The 21,288-nt window shown below is 35.5% G+C and overlaps 1 protein-coding gene and 1 long non-coding RNA gene across 9 annotated transcripts in view; one reads left to right on the plus strand and one right to left on the minus strand.

Moving 5' to 3' along the window:
- Positions 1-1,875: 1,875 nt before the first annotated feature.
- LOC127853379 (uncharacterized) lies at positions 1,876-6,025 on the plus strand. The gene is made up of 2 exons (XR_008036589.1): positions 1,876-1,915; positions 4,855-6,025. It is a non-coding gene; the product is annotated as an uncharacterized LOC127853379 (long non-coding RNA).
- Positions 6,026-9,747: 3,722 nt separating this feature from the next.
- LOC127853752 (carboxypeptidase M-like) overlaps positions 9,748-21,288 on the minus strand; it is a 41,809-nt gene continuing 30,268 nt past the window's right edge. For all 8 annotated transcript variants that reach the window (XM_052388523.1, XM_052388525.1, XM_052388522.1 and 5 more), the window contains 3 exons: positions 19,598-19,750; positions 14,640-14,785; positions 9,748-10,805 (listed from right to left, as the gene is read on the minus strand). In XM_052388523.1, the coding sequence (XP_052244483.1) occupies positions 10,698-10,805; positions 14,640-14,785; positions 19,598-19,750 (407 nt within the window). In that variant the 3' untranslated portion in view covers positions 9,748-10,697. The remainder of the gene's footprint in view (positions 10,806-14,639; positions 14,786-19,597; positions 19,751-21,288) is intronic.

A 21,288-nucleotide genomic window follows, 5' to 3' on the forward strand; every position in this document is an offset into this window, starting at 1 on the left:
AATTATCTTTGAAAAAGTGGTGAAATTTCTAGGTGTACCTAGATAATTAGTTAACCTTTACTCACCACTTCAAATATTGGCAGAAAGGTGCGAAAGGGACCTAAATTTAATGAGAATGTTAAGAGGCACAAGTTTCGGATCAGATAAAATATCCTCTTAACTCTCTACAAGTCCCTTATATGTCCAAAGCTAGATTATGGAGCCCAGATCTATGCATGTGCAGAGCCAAATGGTTGATGCCATTCAACACAAGGACCTAAGGATAGCTCTGAGAGCCCTAAACTGTACACCAGGTGCACTGCTTGAGGAGGAGGCCGTGTGCTGCCTCTTGACTTGCGTAGAAAACAACAGTCCCTTAACTTCTGGGCCAGGGCTAAGTCTCGGCATGGATCAAACCCGTTAACAAACTTGTCGGGACTGGCACCTTCATCAAGGGGAAAATACTTAAGCGTAGCATGTGTCGCCCCTACCCTTTGGGTGCGAGTATTAGGACCCTGGTGGAGGATGCCGGCCTCGACAAGGTACCTGTAGCAGACCTGAGGCCCTCCAAGACCCCCCCCCCCCCCCCCCCCCCCCCCCCCCCCCCGGAAGCTTGGACCCATTGATGTTGACCTATCACTCTCTAATAAAATAACGAAAACTGACTTGCCACAACTCATCAAGTCAGAAGCTCTCTCTCTTATAGATAATATGTATGCTGAGCATCTAAAATCTACACTGACGGCTCCAAATGCCCTAACCCAATTTGGTAGCCAACTCTTTTGTAATTCCTTCAAAAAACATTAGTAAAACACTCAGGCTCAGCAACAATCTCTCTATTTTTACAGCAGAACGTTGGCAATTAAATACTCTCTGTGCTGGATATTGGTTAATAACCTACTAAAACTGCTATTTTATCAGACTCAATGTCATCTCTTGAGTCTATAAAAAACAGAATAGCAGATCTAGGCCTGATATTTTAGCTAGCATTTAGGAACTTCATCAACAGTGCCTAGATAAATCTTTAAAGGTCACATTAGTATGGTGTCCAGCACATGTCAACATCAGTGGAATGAGAGCAGGCCGACAGGGGGGCCAAGGAGGGCCTCTTGAGGGGGGCCGTAGATGCTGGGGAACCCCTGGCACCTACTGAGATCTACTCCCTGACAAAGAAATTTGTAATGGGTGAGTGGAATCTCCGGACCGACAATTTGTCTTCCCGTCGACATACTTTTACCAGACCCGCGAAAACCCTCAGGCCGCCAGACAGATACTCAGCAAGCATTGTGCTTGACAGAGCCATCACGCGCCTGAGGATGGGAACCACCCTATTACCCGGTGGCGCGGGAAAGTATGTCCTCTGTATAGACCCCCCGCATGTCCTAGGTGCCAGGAACCCCTCACTGCGCCCCACATGCTGCTGCACTGTCCTAACCACAAGGCGCAGAGGGACCCACCTCGAAGCTGCATTGCACTCCCATGGACTAGTTTTAAACCTTTCCAACGTGCTAGACCTCAAGGGAGCAGCTAGGGGCCAGGTCTTCTCTGCCCTCGCCAAATACCTTCTGGATTGTCAAATAACTGACAAAATCTAGGTCATTGGGGGAGGGAGAGCAGCCAACACCCACCCATTATCCACTCTTGTGACGATTTCTTTCAAACTGTGTAATCTTTGCACAAAACTGACGCAATCTAGTAATTGTGTTGGATTTGTGTCTCTTTTACACAACCGTTATTTTAGCTTTTAATGGGTCTATTTGTTCTACCCCGCCCTTTCTAAATCAGGCCATGGTATTGACCTGGTCTTCTTTATTTTAATACATTTTATGAGAGTATGAACGTTAGTCCACCATTTTACATTATTCAGTTTCTTAATATATACATATTTATGTCAGTTTTTATTTAAAAGAAAGGACGAGGCTGACCAGTAACCTGGGTATGTTGGCTGCATTGCACCCGCCCCTTCCCCTCTGACACCCCCTTCTCCTTCAAACTCGAAGAGCCATGCCAGACAGGAGTGCACGGTGCAGGGTCATGTACCCCTTGCAATACCATTTTAAACCCTTAAGGTATTTTCAATTTATGTGATTATTGTAGCTCTCCCTATAAGAGGTATAGTAACCATCATAACAAATAAAGTACGTGCTGTACAATTATATCTTAATCTTGAGAAACTTACTAATTTTGTATAGTAAGTATATAAGGTGTTCTTGTAACTTTTCTTTTAACTTGCATCATCCCCTATATATTAATTTCTATAGTATGGATGCTAGCTTTTTGTGGATTATTCCCTGCATTGTTGTATGAGTTGGTCCTTACCAATCCCACATATTACTATAATATTTCAATATAATAAACATTAGAGTGTATTATCTCTTCTTTTTATTTATTAATCACCATGTGTAGTTTACTTAGTTCCATATACCGTGCACTCCCTCTGTCTAGGGGACAAAACCATCAATACTTCTTCATACAAAATTATCTCCCTTACACAAACCCATTGTTCATTTGCCCCTGCTGGAAACCCCCTACCCCACCACATCTACCTACACTTCCAAACTCCTTCTTTAACACCCCAAGGGTGGCAAACTTGTTCTCTTACCTATAAATAAGTGCATATAATATTGTACATTCTGTACATAATTTGCTTCAAGTATAAACTTTGTTTGTTCTGTCAATTTTTTACTGTAAAGTACATTGTTTTACCATTGATTTTATGTGGCCCTAAGAGGTAACAGTTTGGCGACACGCAAGTTACCTGTAAATATATAAATATTATCATTAAATTTCTTTTAAATATTGTCTTAACGCCACTCTGGGGGGACGTCCTTCTTACATAGCCCAATCCTCTATAAGTTCCATGCAGACAGGGTCTTAGGTTGGAGCATCACGGCTATATTCCTTGTCTGCAAGTGTTCAACATTGTGCCACACTTACAAACACATGCTTATCTTAATACTAAATATAATTTTAACTATATTGTATTACCAATCTCAATTGTTTGTTAGAAAATATATAATTGCATGTTTACATGCAAATCCCCTTCCTTTTTTTCTTATCAGAGCTATTAAAAACAGGCTCTACCCTTCCCCTATTAATTAAGGTTTTCAATCTATATATCTTACCATCGCTTAGAGCTCCTAGCATAACATTTAACACAAACACCAGAATAACACCTATCCATAGGTTTATTATTTATGTAGATATATAGTGGCAATTGTTGAACCACTTTGTGATCTGAAAAAACCTAAAATATTAATAATTGTTGCATATATTATACATATCACACTTTCATGTAATCTTTTCTATCCCTAGAAACATTGAATTAAAATTATTTTATTATGTTACTTTTACAATAAAACCACAGATCACAAAGTCTAAAGACCTCATACAACAGTATGTGTGTTTTCACACCGTCTTTACTTATAAAAATTGGGCTATTCTTTCTCTCTTTCCTTCTTAAAAAAACACAAAACAAACAATAACATACAATAACAACATTATATTAATAATAATAATTAATAAGAAGTACAGTAACATAACATAAACATGGTAATTTATAAATATAAAACAAGTCCAAGTTCTTTTGGATTTATTCATCCTTTTTCTTTCATTTTTATATTTCCTACATAGAAAATATAACTGTTTACTTTTTGTAAAGTGCAATATCAAGGTCGTCCGCCGTGGGAAAATTCTATTTTTAAACGGATTGATCTACTTGTAATTCTTAATAAGAAATTTCGGCCAATCAGCGCCATCGTTTAAAAGTCTATTAACGAATAAAACGCCGCTTTTTAACAGTGAAATCGGGCTGTCCATTTTATGGCCGTTTCGACCTTTAAAAATGCAGAGTTTTAATGTTAAGAGCAGTGTGCTGGGGCAATGGTTTTTTAACCGAAGTCCCGAGGGTAAACAATCCCATTAGTTTATCTTGATGAAATCTGGGTTGGATTGTATTTGGGTCACCTGGGGTCAAAAACTAGGTCACTAGGTCAAATAATAGAAAAACCTTGTGTAGACAATAGAGGTCACAGTTTTCATATAATCTTTATGAAATTTGGTCAGAGTGTTTATCTTGATGAAATCTGGGTTGGGATTGTATTTGGTTAGTCAGGTGAGCGATTCAGGGCCATCATGGCCCTATTGTGATTAAAAAGAGAAGCATTTAAAGATTGCAAGGTCTTTGGATTCATTGAAGCATATTATTGTTACATTTGGTCTGATGTATTTATATATTGTACTTTTTGACAATTTTTGGAACGTGTAGTCTGTTTCCCTATCTATTCAACCTTTTAGTTTAGTTTAAACCTATTTATTTTTGCTCGATTGCATTGAAAGCTTAAGGCTATTGAAACGCTCTCTAGTCAGTGTTCTGGGTAGAACCAGTACTTTGTGTCTATAGGGGAGATCTTAAGAACGCTCCCATAGTGGGGATGGAACCCGTAACCTCCCTATTGCTAGGTGGGCACCATGTCCCCTACGCCACTTAAAAATATAAACGTAAAATAAACAAGTTTTAAGGCAAACATGTACTCTGTAATTGAAAGATGTATGTAAAAATGTTTGTTAAATGTTTAATGTAAATTGCAAAACATTTGGGCAGTGCCTTGTGAAAAAGGGGTTAAATGCATGTGCCTAAAGTGTCGTCCCAGTTTAGCCTTTGCAGTCCGCACAGGCTAATTAGGGAAGACACTTTCCGCTATTTACTGTTTAAAGAAAGTCTCTTCTTAGCAAAAATCCAGTTTAGGGGGAAAGTGTCATCCCTGATTAGCCTGTGCGGACTGCACAGGCTTATCTGGGATGACACTTTACATATATGCATTAAACCTCCTTTTCACAGAGAACGGCCCAATTATTTGCATTACTATGTTTCAGAATGCTGGCTTGCTTCTTCAAGCTGATGTAGAGACATCTTATATACAGAACCTAATTCACCAGACTTTAATTCACCTGTCCGAGGACCACCCACTTCATGGCATTGCCCAGGCATTAGAATCTCTCTCCCATGTTTTGTGATTGGGATCATTTATATAATTACATTTATATCCATTTATTTCTTATATGATTGAAAATAATACTGTCATAAACCATATATTTTACGTTTGAAGGCTTGTTTCTCATAAACAAGGTTAACTTTTATATATTATTTGTGTTTGCCATCAGAATGATAGGCATACATTGTCTGATACGTTCAGATATTGTTGTTTTCGCTAGGTGTATTTGTATTATGTTATTTTATGTCTTTCATGATTACTTTAGAATAAGTGTACTTATGAGTCTTATTTCTGTCGGGCATGTTTCTTTACTATGTTCGGAGAATGTGTCGTGAAGTGTTTGAACATGTACTTTGTATTGAACTTTGTATAAAACCTTTTCCGTTGTAACTGAAAGGGATTATTGATTACACCTGGTTCTTGCCAACTTCAGTGTATCCGTTTGAATCAGTGCAACCGATATATGCCGCCTTCTTTAAAATAGTGTAGAAGTACTCCAGCAATGTCAACCAAACTTATGGAGATAATAGTGTTACTTGGACCACATTAACTTGGTAGGGGACCGTTGTTTTGTCTTTGGAAAAGATCTTCATAATAAAGAAGCCTTATAATATAACATTAAATTTAACATTGCATCGGCAAAGGCCTAACAATCTTATTCCAAAGCATCAATATCATGAAAAAGGAAGTAATGCTATTGCGTTCGGTTTATTTTATTACTGACTGCCAGAAGACTGCATACTTCTGTTATAATATCGTTTTTATGTGAATATGCTGTATTATTTGATAACAGTACTTTTAGCCAAAGTATATTTGTTTTGATTGTTGTTATGCTTCGTTGACTGTTTTCCTTCATAACTGTGTTATACAATTTTGGTGAACGTGCAATGCTAGTGTTGTGGAACGGAACATGATTATCAGCTTTTCGCTTATGTGTATTCATTTTTATTAAATGAAACTGTTTTATTGAAAATGTTAAATGTATTTATTTATGTATTCAACCGTTTCAAATATATTCCTTATTATGCAATTTACATAAATGACAAATTGAATGCCTTGTGTTTGTTGAGATATGGTTTTTCGCCAAATCCGCGAAGTTTTTCCTCCCGTGTCACTTTCATCTGTGTTCACTCTGAATTCCTACCAAACATAGATTCAAAACTCATGTCTGGTAATGAAAAACGCGGCGATTTGGTTTAGTTGAAAGTGAAAGACCATGTGTTATTGAGCCAGACTTTCCTTGCCAATTTGCAGGGTTACACCTGCTGTCAATTACAGCCCAATCTGGTACAGACTCGGACTTACTTGGCGAATAGAGTCGTGCATAGTGCGCCCTGATGTGCCATGTGCGTCACACGTGTACAGCGCGTGGTTAGCGTTTTTCTGATTGTGTTTTTATTTCATTGATGTCGGAAACGTTTGTTCGTTATAGCACGTGTAAAGGTTATCAGTAAAGGAAGTCTTTAATACAATAAATTGCACACAATTAAGAGAGCTGCAATGCACTGTTCATAGAAAAGGATGTATTTAAACGGTGGTTAAAGATAACTAGGATTGTTTATTAAATTTTGAAGTCCGACAAATCACCAGACATATGAATGCCGATTCTCATGAGCATTATAATTACTGACATACAACTTGATTATTTCATCAGTCACTTTCTTTTTGCTTGTAATTGGTTATGTTGTATAAGAAAAGGAAGTACGTGAAATATATTTCCCAGTTTTCAAAACTGAAACAAGTTGATCACCAATAGTATACAACGGTAGTACGATTTGTATTATGACCACGCTAGGTTATAATGAAATATACCAAGTCACATTAACACATATTAAGTTTTAATAATTTCCCCGTCAAAAATGAATAATATGATAGTTAAAAATAGTCCATGTGTAAATCTAGTACATTTAACGTTTTAAATATGAAACACAAAGATTTTTACTCGACGAAAATAGATATCGATATAATTTTAAATAATGCATAGTGATACATAAACCTTAGAATTTATGTCTAGGGTTTACAATTTCTTAAATAGTCTCGGACTTCTTAGTGATTTGTGCAAACTTCTCGAAATAGAAACTCCGAAAACTTCAGCATTTTCGTTAACCCGTTGCGACCTCGAGATAAAGAAGTTTTACTGTATTTTCTTACACATGTTTTTAATTTCTCTGTTAAAAAGCTGTTGTCAGTTAAACAGACGTTACAAAAAACCCAACAACATAAAATGCAACATAACTCATTACATTTTGTCTCAACTGGTCTAGCATCTCGTGTTTACTCGCACATGTGTACATAACGTTTACGGATTCATCATATTACGGAATACCGTTAAAGCCATCGTGGTAACGCATTAAAATCCGCAGGGCGACAATTCGATAGTACGATGGCGACAAATGCGATAGTACGATAGCGATAATGCGGCAGTACGATTGTGACAACGCGATAGTACGATTGCGACAGTGCGAAAGTACGATGGCGACAATGCGATAGTCATATCGTACTGTCGCCATCGCATATTCGCCATCGTACTATCGCGTTATCTTACTTTCGTCATCGTATTTTCACATTGTCGCCATCGTACTATCGCACTTTCACCATGTTATTGTCGCATTGGCGTCATCGTATTGTCGCCATCGAACTATCACATTGTCGCCATCGTACAATCGCACTGTTGCAATCGTATTGTCGCACTGTCGTCATCGTATTATCGCATTGTCGCCATCGTACTATCGCGTTATCGCACTGTCGTCATCGTATTTTCGCATTGTCGCCATCGTACTATCGCACTGTCGCCATCGTATTGTCACACTGGCGTCATCGTACTATCGCATTGTCGCCATCGGTACTACCGCATTGTCGCCATCGTACTATCGCATTGTCGCCCTCTGGATTTTACGGTATTCCGTACCATATACCGGTAACAACTCTATCGCCATACACTACAAACATACGAATAAAATATACATGAGGGCACGAGGTTCGTACTGCTGAAGATGTAAACCTGAATACCATGTTCACCATGTCCATATAAAATAGCTGTACAATGTAGGCATTTTAAAAAGTTCTCGGACATATTTCCATATAATAGCGAAGATGATGGAAGATGATTACTAATTAACAGTTATTAATCGTGTTGACGATTTTCTTACAAATTAATCATTGCACAATATTAATTACACTAGATTTACTTACTTACCCAGCGATTATGCCATTTAATCAAATCAATTACTTCCTCACATGTTTTGCTATTAAATAATTAAGAAAGAATGGCTGGTGATTCACAGAGCCTAGAAATCAACACACTCTTGCCTGCAGAGCTTGTTGCCAACTTCTGTCCCCGATTTTAAGATAATGTTTAAAGACTAATATGGTTTTTAAGAGTAAATGGATTGAGTCTTGTATTCAATATATGAGTAACTGGATTGATTATTTTTTATTCAATGCAGCCGTATTGCTGTTTTATACTTAATGGTGTTGTATATAATAGTGTTATTTAGTTCATTCCTTATATAATTTTCATTTAAATCTTGTAATATGTGTATAATGACATGTCTGTACACTTTATTGCAATATCCAACACAGTTTTCCTCAGCTTATCCATTTGAAACAGGCATACAGAGACATGTTCACAGATTTTTTTTCAATAAACTTATTAACATATCTTAAATATTCGGAATAGTTTTAAACAACGAAACAAGGAAAATGTATATATCTAATACACAAAAAACGCACCTGCCTTGTGACTCGACATATCGAAGCCAAAGCTATCTCGCTATCACTGCTACTTAAACGGTAGATTAAACGTAATGTCGGTGATATATGGGGTTTTAATTATCGATTTGATTGGTTATAATCAATAACCGCACATACTATATGTGCATGTTTCTTAGTTAGGACTGTTATTTTGCATGTTTCTTAGTTAGGACTGTTATTTGGCTTGTTTCTTAGTTAGGACTGTTATTTTTGCATGTTTTCTTAGTTAGGACTGTTATTTTGCATGTTTCTTAGTTAGGACTGTTATTTGGCTTGTTTCTTAGTTAGGACTGTTATTTTGCATGTTTCTTAGTAAGGACTGTTATTTGGCTTGTTTGTTAGTTAGGACTGTTATTTTGCATGTTTGTTAGTTAGGACTGTTATTTTGCATGTTTCTTAGTTAGACTGTTATTTGGCTTGTTTCTTAGTTAGGACTGTTATTTTGCATGTTTCTTAGTTAGGACTGTTATTTGGCTTGTTTCTTAGTTAGGACTGTTATTTTGCATGTTTCTTAGTTAGGACTGTTATTTGGCTTGTTTCTTAGTTAGGACTGTTATTTTGCATGTTTCTTAATTAGGACTGTTATTTTGCATGTTTCTTAGTTAGGACTGTTATTTGGCTTGTTTCTTAGTTAGGACTGTTATTTTGCATGTTTCTTAATTAGGACTGTTATTTTGCATGTTTCTTAGTTAGGACTGTTATTTGGCTTGTTTCTTAGTTAGGACTGTTATTTTGCATGTTTCTTAATTAGGACTGTTATTTGGCATGTTTCTTAGTTAGGACTGTTATTTGGCATGTTTCTTAGTTAGGACTGTTATTTGGCATGTTTCTTAGTTAGGACTGTTATTTGGCTTGTTTGAATATAATGCATACATGTTTTTTAATTTTGAATGAGAACTAGAATGCAAGTCTTTGAACATACCTGTGCCAAGTCAATTGTTATGAAACACAATGTCGTTCAATACATCTGATATAGCAACTGAGCAATTACATAAGCACTCGTACTCGACAAAACCATACCTTTAAGTTATGACTTTTATTTTGCTTTTGAAAACAATGCATACATTCCATATTATATCTGATATTTTGTGTTTTGCCTAATCTTAAAGCCCAAAAAAACCTCAAAATCAACGATATCGGAACATACCATGCCACATTTATCGTCGAAATATTTGCTTTTCTATAAGAAACACGGATTGTTTTGTGTTAACTTTATTTACGAAATAGATTACGAAATATTCGTTGATTTTGAGTGTTTATTGGGCTTAAGAATTACACGTCATTGAGGAATCTGTGCCTGGTCAATAGTTATGCAAATAAATGTCGTACAACACAATCTGATATAACAACTAAACAATTAAATAAACATTTTTACAATACAAAACTTGTACACTCAACAAGACACAATTATCTAATCGAGACACCAGTATAAGCACTTAAACTAAGCAATAACAACGCAATTTACATGATAAAACTCGTTATTATACAATTTACTGTACACACACCTCTAATCGGGGCATATATTAACTACTAGGCATACACTGCTAACCATACAAATAAGACTGTGAATAAAGTCCCAAAACTTGCAAGCACCATTGGACCTTGGATATGTCCCTCCAGTGTAATGGAATGACTGATGATGACCAGACGAGATCAAATAGAAAGGCCAAATCCGCATTATAACCATCCATAAACAAGTGACAGGTTTCGGGGATGCATGTGACATTTTTCAAAGCGCCAGTATTGGGCGAGCAAACACCGTTTCTAAGGAGGAGTTATTTTCTTGTTTTACTGCTCACAGATTCATGTATCAAACCTAATGCCATTTTTTTTATTTACGAAGGCTAATAAGCTATTGACGTTAATATGCGGGTGATTAAATGAAGCTATCAACGTTCTGAATTCACTAGAGCATGCAATAACATATAGAACGTGGCCATAGTTGGCACAGAGGACGTGGATTTTAGTGCGTTATTCGAGGGGGTCTCGTTCGTCAACGTCCAAAGTGACGTCAAGTCGAGTGACGACGCCGGCCGACACGGTGAACTGCTTGCTTTCGGTGTGGTTCTTGTAACTCACCTGAAAGAATGAACAAAGTACGCGGTGCTTGCATATAAACATCAGAACAGCATCTTTTCGGGACAAATACTGGTATGGCGCTAGTATTTATTGTATAAATATATATAATACCGTTCACCAGTTTGGTTTAAAACTATGTTTATAGCCCAATTGCATCGAAAGCATTAGGCTTATTGAAGCGCTTTCTTGTCCGTTTCTTGGGTGGAACCAGTACATAGTGTCTTTGGGGGAAGATCTAAAGAACGATCCCACAGTGGGGATCAAACCTGTGCCCTCCCGGCGGATACCATATCCATAAAGCCACGGCAAACCGTTACACCACTTTACACTGTAACAACCTGCTTTGCTAAATCTTTTTGAAGACATAACATTCTTTAGAATGTCGGAAGATATCTACAATTTTTTAACAGCACAAGTGTGATTTATGAGTACGAGTTATAAAACCTTGATAAGATAAATAACAAGAGAGCCAACATGGCCCTAGTTCGCTCACCTGAGAGGAGTCGGTTCATTCAATCTTTACCTAATGTCAAACATGACCTAGATATTGACCAGACAAACATCCTGGTCAAGTTTCATCATTATTGAACCAAAACTCTATTGTAGGGAGTGTTTTGTTAGATTTGAAATGGTGACCTATATTTTGAGTTGAAACCCCCAAACATCAAAATTTGCTTACAAGGATTTTGTATAATATAATGAAAATTTGGACAATCTAGGGGCAATAATTATGGATTTAATTATGTGATTTTGCTCATCATCAAACTTGACTGAGTTCTTTCAGCAACTTTGATAAAGAATGCTTGAGAAATGTGAATTCTAGAGTGTTTACAAACCAAATGTAGACGGACGGACAGCGGACAAAGACCAATCCTAAAACCTCACCTGAGCAATCAGGTAAGCTAAAAAGTGTGTTTCACACCGATCTGAGCCATTTTCCAACTTGTCCAAGAAATCAATAAAACCAATGTATTGACTAAGTTTCACGATGATTAGGCAAAAAATGTGACTTCTATAGTGTTCGATCACAAGGTTTCTCACTATATAGTCACAAGGAAAACTGCCCCACCCCCCTGGCAGCCATGTTTATTGACCCATCGGGACCATTTGCAAACTCATCTGAGATATATATAAAACAAATCTATTCACCAAGTTTCATGATGAATGGGAAAAAATGTGACTTCTAGAGTGTTCAAAAGCTTTTTTTACTATATAAATATAAGAAAACTGCCCCCCCCCCCCCCCCCGCAGCTATGTTATTCAACAGACCGGAACCATTTTCCAACTCAACTCTCGTATCAAGGAAACAAATGTTCTGACCAAATTACATGAAAATTGGGCAAACAATGTGACTTCTAGAGTGTTCACATGTTTTCACTATATACATATAGAGAAAAATGCCCCGCCCACTGGCGGCCATGTTTTTTCACTGATCTGGACCATTTTCGAACTCGTCCGACATATCAATAAAACCAATGTTTTGATTAACTTTCATGATGATTGGGCAAAAATTGTGACTTCAATAGTGTTTACAAGGTTTCTCTATAGCCATTCAAGGAAAACTGCCCCGCCCACTGGCGGCCATGTTTTTCAATGGACCGGAACCACTTTTGAACTCAACCAACATATCATTAACACAGACATATAGACATAGTTACATGAAGATTGGACATTAAATGTGACTTCTACAGTGTTTACAAGCTTTTTTCTCTTTTTTTTACCTAGTGACCTAGTTTTTGACCCATCATAAACCAGTTTCACACTCGATCGAGATTTCATTGGGACAAATCTTCTGACCAAGTTTCATGAGAATCGGACAATAAATGTGGCCTCTAGAGTGTTTACGAACAAATGTGGACGGACAGACGACGGACAAAGACCAGTCACAAAAGCTCACCTGAGCAATCAGGTGAGCTAAAAACAAGAGCTGTCGCCATAGGAAACACTTTGATAGAAGTTATAGCATTTTTCGAAACCTAAACGCAGATTCCGAAACCTTAACGCGGACCATTAGTTCAAGGTCAAGGTCACAGGGAAAAAAAAATTGTGCGTATGGAAAGGCCTTGTCCATATACACATGCATACCAAATATGAAGGTTATATCTCAAGGGACATAGAAGTTATGAGCATTTTTCGAAACCTAAACGCAGATTTCGAAACCTAAACGCGGACCCTAAGGTCAAGGTCACAGGGGTTAAAAATTGTGTGCGTATGGAAAGGCCTTGTCCATATACACATGCATACCAAATATGAAGGTTATATCTCAAGGGACATAGAAGTTATGAGCATTTTTCGAAACCTAAACGCAGAGTTCGAAACCAAAACGCGGACCCTAAGTTCAAGGTCAAGGTCACAGGGGTTAAAAATTGTGTGCGTATGGAAAGGCCATGTCCATATACACATGCATACCAAATATGAAGGTTATTTCTCAAGGGATATAGAAGTTATTAGCATTTTTCGAAATCTAAACGCAGATTTCGAAACCTAATCGCGGACCCTAAGTTCAAGGTCAAAGTCACAGGTGTAAAAAAAATGTGCGTATGGAAAGGCCTTGTCCATATACACATGCATACCAAATATGAAGGTTATATCTCAAGGGACATAGAAGTAATGAGCATTTTTCGAAACCTAAATGCAGATTTTGAAACCTAAACGCGGACCTAAAGTTCAAGGTCAAGGTCACAGGGCTACAAAAATGTGTGCGTAAGGAAAGGCCTTGTCCATATACACATGCATACCAAATATGAAGGTAATATCTCAAGGGACATAGAAGTTATAAGCATTTTTGGAAACCTAAATGCAAAGTCTGACGGAAAGACGGACAGACGGACAGACAGACAGACAGACAGACAGACCGACGGACAGTCCGATCACAATATGCCCCCTTTTCTTCGAAAGGGGGCATAAAAACATCCAACCTCGAATAACAACACATAAATGTAACACAACTACACTGTATTATTATGAAAACATTAATAATCAAAGGGGAGTAACTACTGTATTCTTTAATGCAATATTTAGAAGAGTTGTCTCACATGTTACATGACCTTAATTCATGATTGTTTGCAAGCCTTTTTTCTATATAAATATAAGGAAAACTGCCACGTTCCCCTGGCAACCATGTTTTTCAACAGACCGGAACCATTTTCAAACTTAACTCACGTATCTAGGAAACAAAAATTCTGACAAAATTTCATGAAAATTTGGCCAAAAATGTGACTTCTTGAGTGTTGACATGTTTTCACTATAAACATATAGAGAAAATGCCCCGCCCACTGGCGGCCATGTTTTTTCACTGATCTGGACCATTTTCCAACTCGTCCGAGAAATCAATAAAACCAATGTTTTGACCCTTTCATGATGATTGGGCAAACATTGTGACTTCCAGAGTGTTTACAAGGTTTCTCTATAGCCAAATAAGGAAAACTGCCCCGCCAACTGGCGTCCATGTTTTTCAACGGACCGGAACCACTTTTTAACTCAACCAACATATCATTAAGACAAGCATTTTGACAAAGTTACATGAAGATTGGGCATGAAATGTGACTTCAACGGTGTTTACAAGTTTTTTCTTTTTTTTTTACTCAGTGACCTAGTATTTGACCCGGCACGACCCAATTTCGAACTCGACCGAGATTTTATTGGGACGAAGCTTCTGGCCAAGTTTCATGAAGATCGGGCAATAAATGTGGCCTCTAGAGTGTTTACGAACAAATGTTAACGGACGGACGTACGACGGACAAAGACCGGTCACAAAAGCTCACCTGAGCAATCAGGTGAGCTAAAAACACTTCATCGAATGCATATTTAAAAACATACCTAATAAATACTAACATTCAATGTATATTTGCCTGGCATGAGAAGTCGGAAGTACTGGCCACCATGCTTTGATCTGAATCGCGGGAATTCTCGTCCTTTAATGCTCAACACAGCGCCATCCAACGAGTTGTTGTTTTTGTCCCGGATGTACCCTTTAACACCTAGAAATAAAATGCTCGACATTAACGATTTAGGTTTTTTTTTTGTTTTTTTTTGTTTTTTTTTTAAATATATATATTTATTCATCAATACACAATACACTTACACGCATGGAGTTATAACAGAAAAAAAATACAAAGAAAAAACAATACTACAAACATCTGTCGAGAGTTTTACATGAGACTGTAGCAAAAAAATAATTTAATACAATTCGACAAAATATATCGAAGCATAAAGATGCATATTCAGACTACAATTTTAAATGAATTATCTTAAAAAACTATTCCAAATTGTTCTAAAAGTTTCTATTTGATTTTTATTGAAAGCAATTATCTCCTCAATTTTGAGCCTATTCTGAAGAAATGTTATAAAATGATTAATATTGGGTATATTGTTCTGGCACTTACTTCTAAAAATATAAAATTTTGCCAACAATGTGATAAAATTAACAATCTGTGACATGTTCGAATGACCTGTTGAAACGTTACAGAAGCTTATATGTTCATAATCAAAATATGAAATAAACGGCAAATTCGCTGTTTGTTCGATATACACTTTAACACCATTCCAAAAATGTTGAATTACAGGACATTCCCAAAACATATGCACATTCGAATCTACTGACATACAACAAAAATCACAAATATTGGATTGTGTTAAACCACATAACAATAGATAGCTATTGTTTGGAATAATTTGCATAATATATTTATACTGGAATGATCTTAGCTTGGTATCATGTGTCAGTCTAAATGGTTGAATAAACAATTTATTCGTTTGTATTTCTTTGTTAAAATATAGTTCCCATTTAGCAATTGCCTTAATTGGATTGATCTGCTTTGACAGTACGAGTTTTTGATATACTAATTTACAGATTTTAGTTGACTCTGAAATTGATGAGAGAAAATATTCTTGCGGTTGTATTAATGTTTTCAGATTTCAGCTTTTCTTTCCATTCTAGTGGCACACTTTTTATAAGACTAAAGTATTTTAGAAAATCTCTGGTACTTAACCCGTACAAGTTTTGTAATTGCTCAAACTATAAAATTGCCTTGTTCCATAGTCGTATATTTGTTCTATATGGTTGATTCCTTTAATATGCCATTCTTTATAGAAAAATAAACCGTTTGAATTTTTTATAAATGAATTATTCCAAATAATTTCTTTTCCGATTTGTGTGATTTTATTTTGTGCGTTAACCTTATTCCAGACCTTTAATATGTCCTTTAAAAATACTGAACGAATGTTTAGTGTGTTTATATCGTCAGGTTTGATGCGATTCTTTAAAATAAAGTAATTACCATAATTTTATGGAAAAATACTGTATAGTTTGGTTATTTTTGATTCAGGTTGATGTATAAATCGTTTAATCCAAGTAGATTTGAGACCATCCACAAAGCTATCTATATCAATCATTTTCAAACCGCCATTTTCATATTCCTGTATAATTTGATCACGTTTTATCCTGTCGGGTTTATCATTCCACAAAAATGTGAAAATATTTGTTGTTAAGGTTTTCATTTTATTTTCGTCTGGTCTTTCTAAAACTGTAAATGGATATATTAGTTTTGGTAATGAAAAAGTTTTGATTACTGTGATTTTTCCTATCAGTGAAAGATTCCACTTTCTCCATTTATGTAAACAGTTTTCAAATTCTTGAATTTTATTACATATATTGTGTTCAGCCGTTAAATAAGTATTATTGTATATTGTTATTCCCAGTGTGGTCGCGCTTTCACAGTTCCAATCAAATTTTTTATGTGAACAAAATTTTACATTTCTGTTTATAAGTGCACCTAATTTCATTACAGAGCATTTATTGTTATTTAATTTTAAGCCGGATATAGCGGAGAAATTGTCAAGGGTAATAATTAAAAATTCAAATGACCTTTGACTGCCATCGAGAAGAAAACAGGCATCATCTGCGAATAATGTTTGTTTGAGTTCGATGTTGCCAATGTGAATTCCTTTTATATTTGTATTATGTCGTATATAGTTAGCTAGTAATTCAATGCATATGACAAAAAGATAGGGTGAGAGGGGACAACCTTGCCGTACTCCCTTTTTTATGTCGAAGAATTCAGAGAAATATCCATTATTAATTACACAAGATTTTGCATTATTATAAAACAGTTTCACCCACTGTATAAAAGCCTGGCTAAAGCCCATGCCATCTAAACATTTGTACATAAAATTATGGTCTAAGCTATCAAAAGCTTTCTGAAAATCGGAGAAAAATATCAATCCTGTTTCATTTAAATCGTTCACTTTATCAATTACTTCATTCAAAATTCTTATGTTTTCTCCAATACCGTATATCTCCCTTTTATGAATCCTGTTTGATCTGAGTTAAAAAGTGTTTGAAGAAAAGGTTTAATTCTATTAGCTATAGATTTACTTGCAATTTTATAGTCAACGTTTAACAAAGAGACTGGTCGCCAATTATTGATAGATAGAATATCTTTATCTTTTTTGGCAAAAGTGAAATAAGCCCTTGTGTTTGTAGTTCAGTTAAATGTCCGGTATCAAAAGAATAATTTATCGAGCTGATTAAGTATTTTTTTATGTCAGTCCAAAAGAGTTTATAAAATTCTGTTGTTAGTCCATCTGAGAATGGGCTTTTGTTATTTTTCATGTCTTTTAGTGCCTGGAAGCATTCGTTTTCGGATAAATGGTCGGGGTATTGTTCTCTATCTTCGTTTGATAATTTCGTAAGATCTTGAAAAAATGGGTCACTGTTTTCTTGATCCAGAGTTACGTCTATTTTATAGAGTGAGGCGAAATATTGCGTAACGTGTTCCAAATTTTTTGCATGATCATGTTCTATTTCATCATTAATTTTAAGCTGTTTAAGTACTTTTTGTTCCGATCTTTTTGATTCTAAATTGGGGAAATATTTAGTATTTTTCTCGGCTCCCTCAATCCAGTCTGCTTTTGCCCTTATTAGAATGCCTTTGATTTTCTCTTCATTTATAGCATTAAAATTATCTTTTTCTGTTTGATATGTTTGTTGTAATATTACGTCATTAGGGTTCTTTTTTAATTGTTCTTCAATATCATGTAATTTTGCTTCGATTTCTGATTCTTTTTTTTAAACTAAGTTTCTTTTTATATGTTGAGTATTTTATGCTCTCATCCCTTAACCTACCCTTAATTAATTCCCATAAAATATTAGGAGTCGTTTCTTTATTAAAATCAACTACCTCTTTTATTGAATTTTTAATTGAAGTTTTATAATCTTGATCAAATAGAAGTGAGCTATTTAGCTTAAAATAACCTGGGCCTCGTGTTAGCGTATCAAAAAGAATGCTGAGTAAAACAATTGAGTGATCCGATTTGAAGCCAGGATTGATAATGCATTTTTTCGCATTACTAACCAGTGAAGATGCTTACAGAAAATAATCGAGTCTGCAAAATATTGGCGGGTCTGAATTCGAATGCCATGTATATTCCTTTGCATTTGGGTTAAAATTTCTGTAAATATCCACTAAATCGTGTATTTCCTTTATATCATTAATTTTATCAGAACACTTTTTATTGGTGTCATTTCTACCATTTAATTTGTCTTTTAAAAAGTTTTGCACGGCATTGAAGTCACCACCCACTATCGGCAAGAATTCATCTAGGTCAGCAATAGTATTTTCAAGTGTATTAAAAAACGTAATGTCATCATTATTTGGTGCATAAATGTTTATTATAGCTATTTTGTTATTGTTGACCAATAGTTTTAACACCTGAAGTCTTCCTACTATAATTTCATTATGTTCTATAAATTGTATTTCACTTTTTCTATTTATCAAAATTCCTACTCCTAAACTGTTGGTACTTTGGCCACTTAAAAACGTATCCCCTGCCCAATCTTTGCCCCAGGCCGAATTATCGAGTTTGTTATCATAATGAATTTCTTGCAGTTGTGCTATGTCAATTGATTTTGATTTTATATAAGTTATAACTTGTTCATGTTTATTTTTACAATTAAGACCCTTGACATTAAAGGTGCACATATTAAGACTCGTCATGTTTTCCAGTGAAATAATTGGACTATGTTCTCATTATATTTATCATTGTGTTCGCGATACAATATCCTGATTTTTAGTTTTAAATATGCTTTCTTACATGAAGTAGATGAATTATATGTAGACCCGTATGCATTTTTGTAAGAAATGTAAATAATATAGTTTTGCATTTTGTATGTAGAAAAAAAAGGTGAAGTGTCAAGGTTATTTGAGATGTACTCACAACAGCAATTTGACGTTAACAGAAATTCATATAAGACAAAATTATTTACATTGGGTTTGACAAAAACGCACGTATTTACATTCGTTATGTAAATAAAGGAAAATATAACTTATTATAAAAAAATTTGAGGGATACAAAGTTCTCCAACAACAAAAAATTCATGGTTGTAAAAACAAAAATTTACAATTGTTCTTAGACAGATAGACCGCCAAAAAAACCACTTTGTAATATGTGTTAAAAGTGTTGTTGTATTGCATTTCTGAAGCATTTAAAAGAGACACCGTCTCTTACTACAGTAACATACAATATATAAGGGGAAACACATATGCATATAGACACGCATACAAATACATCTTAAAAAACATATGTACACATACATACACAGACATTAACAGCAGTTAATGAAAGATGCAACAATGTTTTCTTTAATTGTTTAAAAAGTAAATGTGTTAATATTATCTACGTTTCATTTACGAATTAGGTTTTAGATTCTCATATAACCAATAATGTGTAAGTTTGTAATAAACATTGAAAATAAATCTACGCCACAAATGGGGTCTATAGTTCTTACTCACCCATGTGCACCAGCAAAAGGTAGTTTACAAGCGCGTCTTTGTTCTTTATCCAGTAATCGACGAGAGTTGGGGCAGCCGGAAACTTGCAGCAGGACACCTCTAGAGTGATTTCAAATATGCCTGCTGCAATGTAGTTGTAATCCTGCATGCCGCCTGGAATGGTCACGAAACATACAATTTAATTGCTTTTTAATACAGGAATTTACGCTGCACTTAACGGTATTTCGGTAATATATAAAGGCCGTCAGTTAGCGTACGTTGTTGACAAGTTTATCCGGCCTTCGCGGCTGTAGATTACAAGTTCTAATTGACGAAATATGTGTAACATTTGGATGAATTAATTATGGAGGCTTGCCTTCGTGTATTAACAGTAGTGATGGCATCGAATACCTATATCGGTATTCGAATATTCGCAAATCCATTCAATCGAATATTTGAATATTCGCATAAAACGGCTGAATTGATTTAACTTCTATTTCTCAGTTTCGTATCCGGTAGGGATAATAAATATTAATTGATACAGAAAATTGAATATACATTTGTGGTGTTGAGAAATAGAAAGAAAATTTAGCTGAATTGTAAAATCAAACTTTAAAAAAGCCTATTTAGACGAAATATATCAGAGTGAAACTTGTTCTGTGTTAACTTCCATTGTTTTGTAAGTTATATCCGTTTGCTGAATACGAGGTCATAATACACCAAATAGTTTCCCTATATAATTCAATGTAAAAGCGACAACTTTGAGCGAAAATAAATGCAACATTTTGCACATAGAGACCCCCATAACCATACCTTTTCTTAAAGGCCATTCTAAGCGGAATCGATTTATGCAATAAAAAAGATATGTCATGTACAAAGCAAGAAAGAACTTGACACAAATCAAAATCGACTGTTTTTGCAACTTTTTTTTTCGGCCGTTTCTTAGTGAAATGTAACCTTTTCTACTGCAATGGTTTACTTTAGTCTTCAAGTGTATCATATTTCAGGGATTCAGTTGTGAACACCTATTCATGCCCTACCATTATCTTCGCAAGATAACACCCGAATAATGGTAAAAAGTGTAAAACATGCCTTCCTGTCAACTATGATATTATTTTAGAGAGTACAGCCCTACATGAAGCGATCATTTAGTGTATTGTAACCTATAAGACAACGTTTACTGTTAACATCGCGAAAAATAAGCACTTCTCGATACTTATAAACCTATTTTCTATGTGCATGCCAATTTTCAGACCGATCTTTCACGTAGAAATGCTTGAAAATGCATTTTATTATAACGCCTGATAAGCCATGTGGCTTTCGCGTTCGGAGCTTTGATTTATAACGGGCGTTCAGGCGCAAAACGATTACCCTAAATAATTACAATCGGTCAAAATACTGGAATATTGTTACAAGCTATGTAGAAAAAGAAGTAAACAACTATTAAAACGTGTTCACGAGCTCTTTCAGCACAAATTGTTGCGATTTGAGATGCTCAAGACGAGTTTTTGTACGTTTTTTTTCTTGTTTTCCTCTGAAAACGTATTTTTTTTCTTAAAAACTCACGATGCTCCTTAAATTCGCGAAACAAACGCATTTATTCCGTGAAATTTGCCAAAACGCGTCATATCCCACTAAAAAAATGATGATTTTCTGTAAATACAGCTCCTCTGTGACTAGGCCTGGTTTTGCGTTTAGGTCATAATACACCA

This window comes from Dreissena polymorpha, chromosome 12, assembly GCF_020536995.1.
Source record: "Dreissena polymorpha isolate Duluth1 chromosome 12, UMN_Dpol_1.0, whole genome shotgun sequence".
Taxonomy (NCBI): Eukaryota; Metazoa; Mollusca; class Bivalvia; order Myida; family Dreissenidae; genus Dreissena; species Dreissena polymorpha.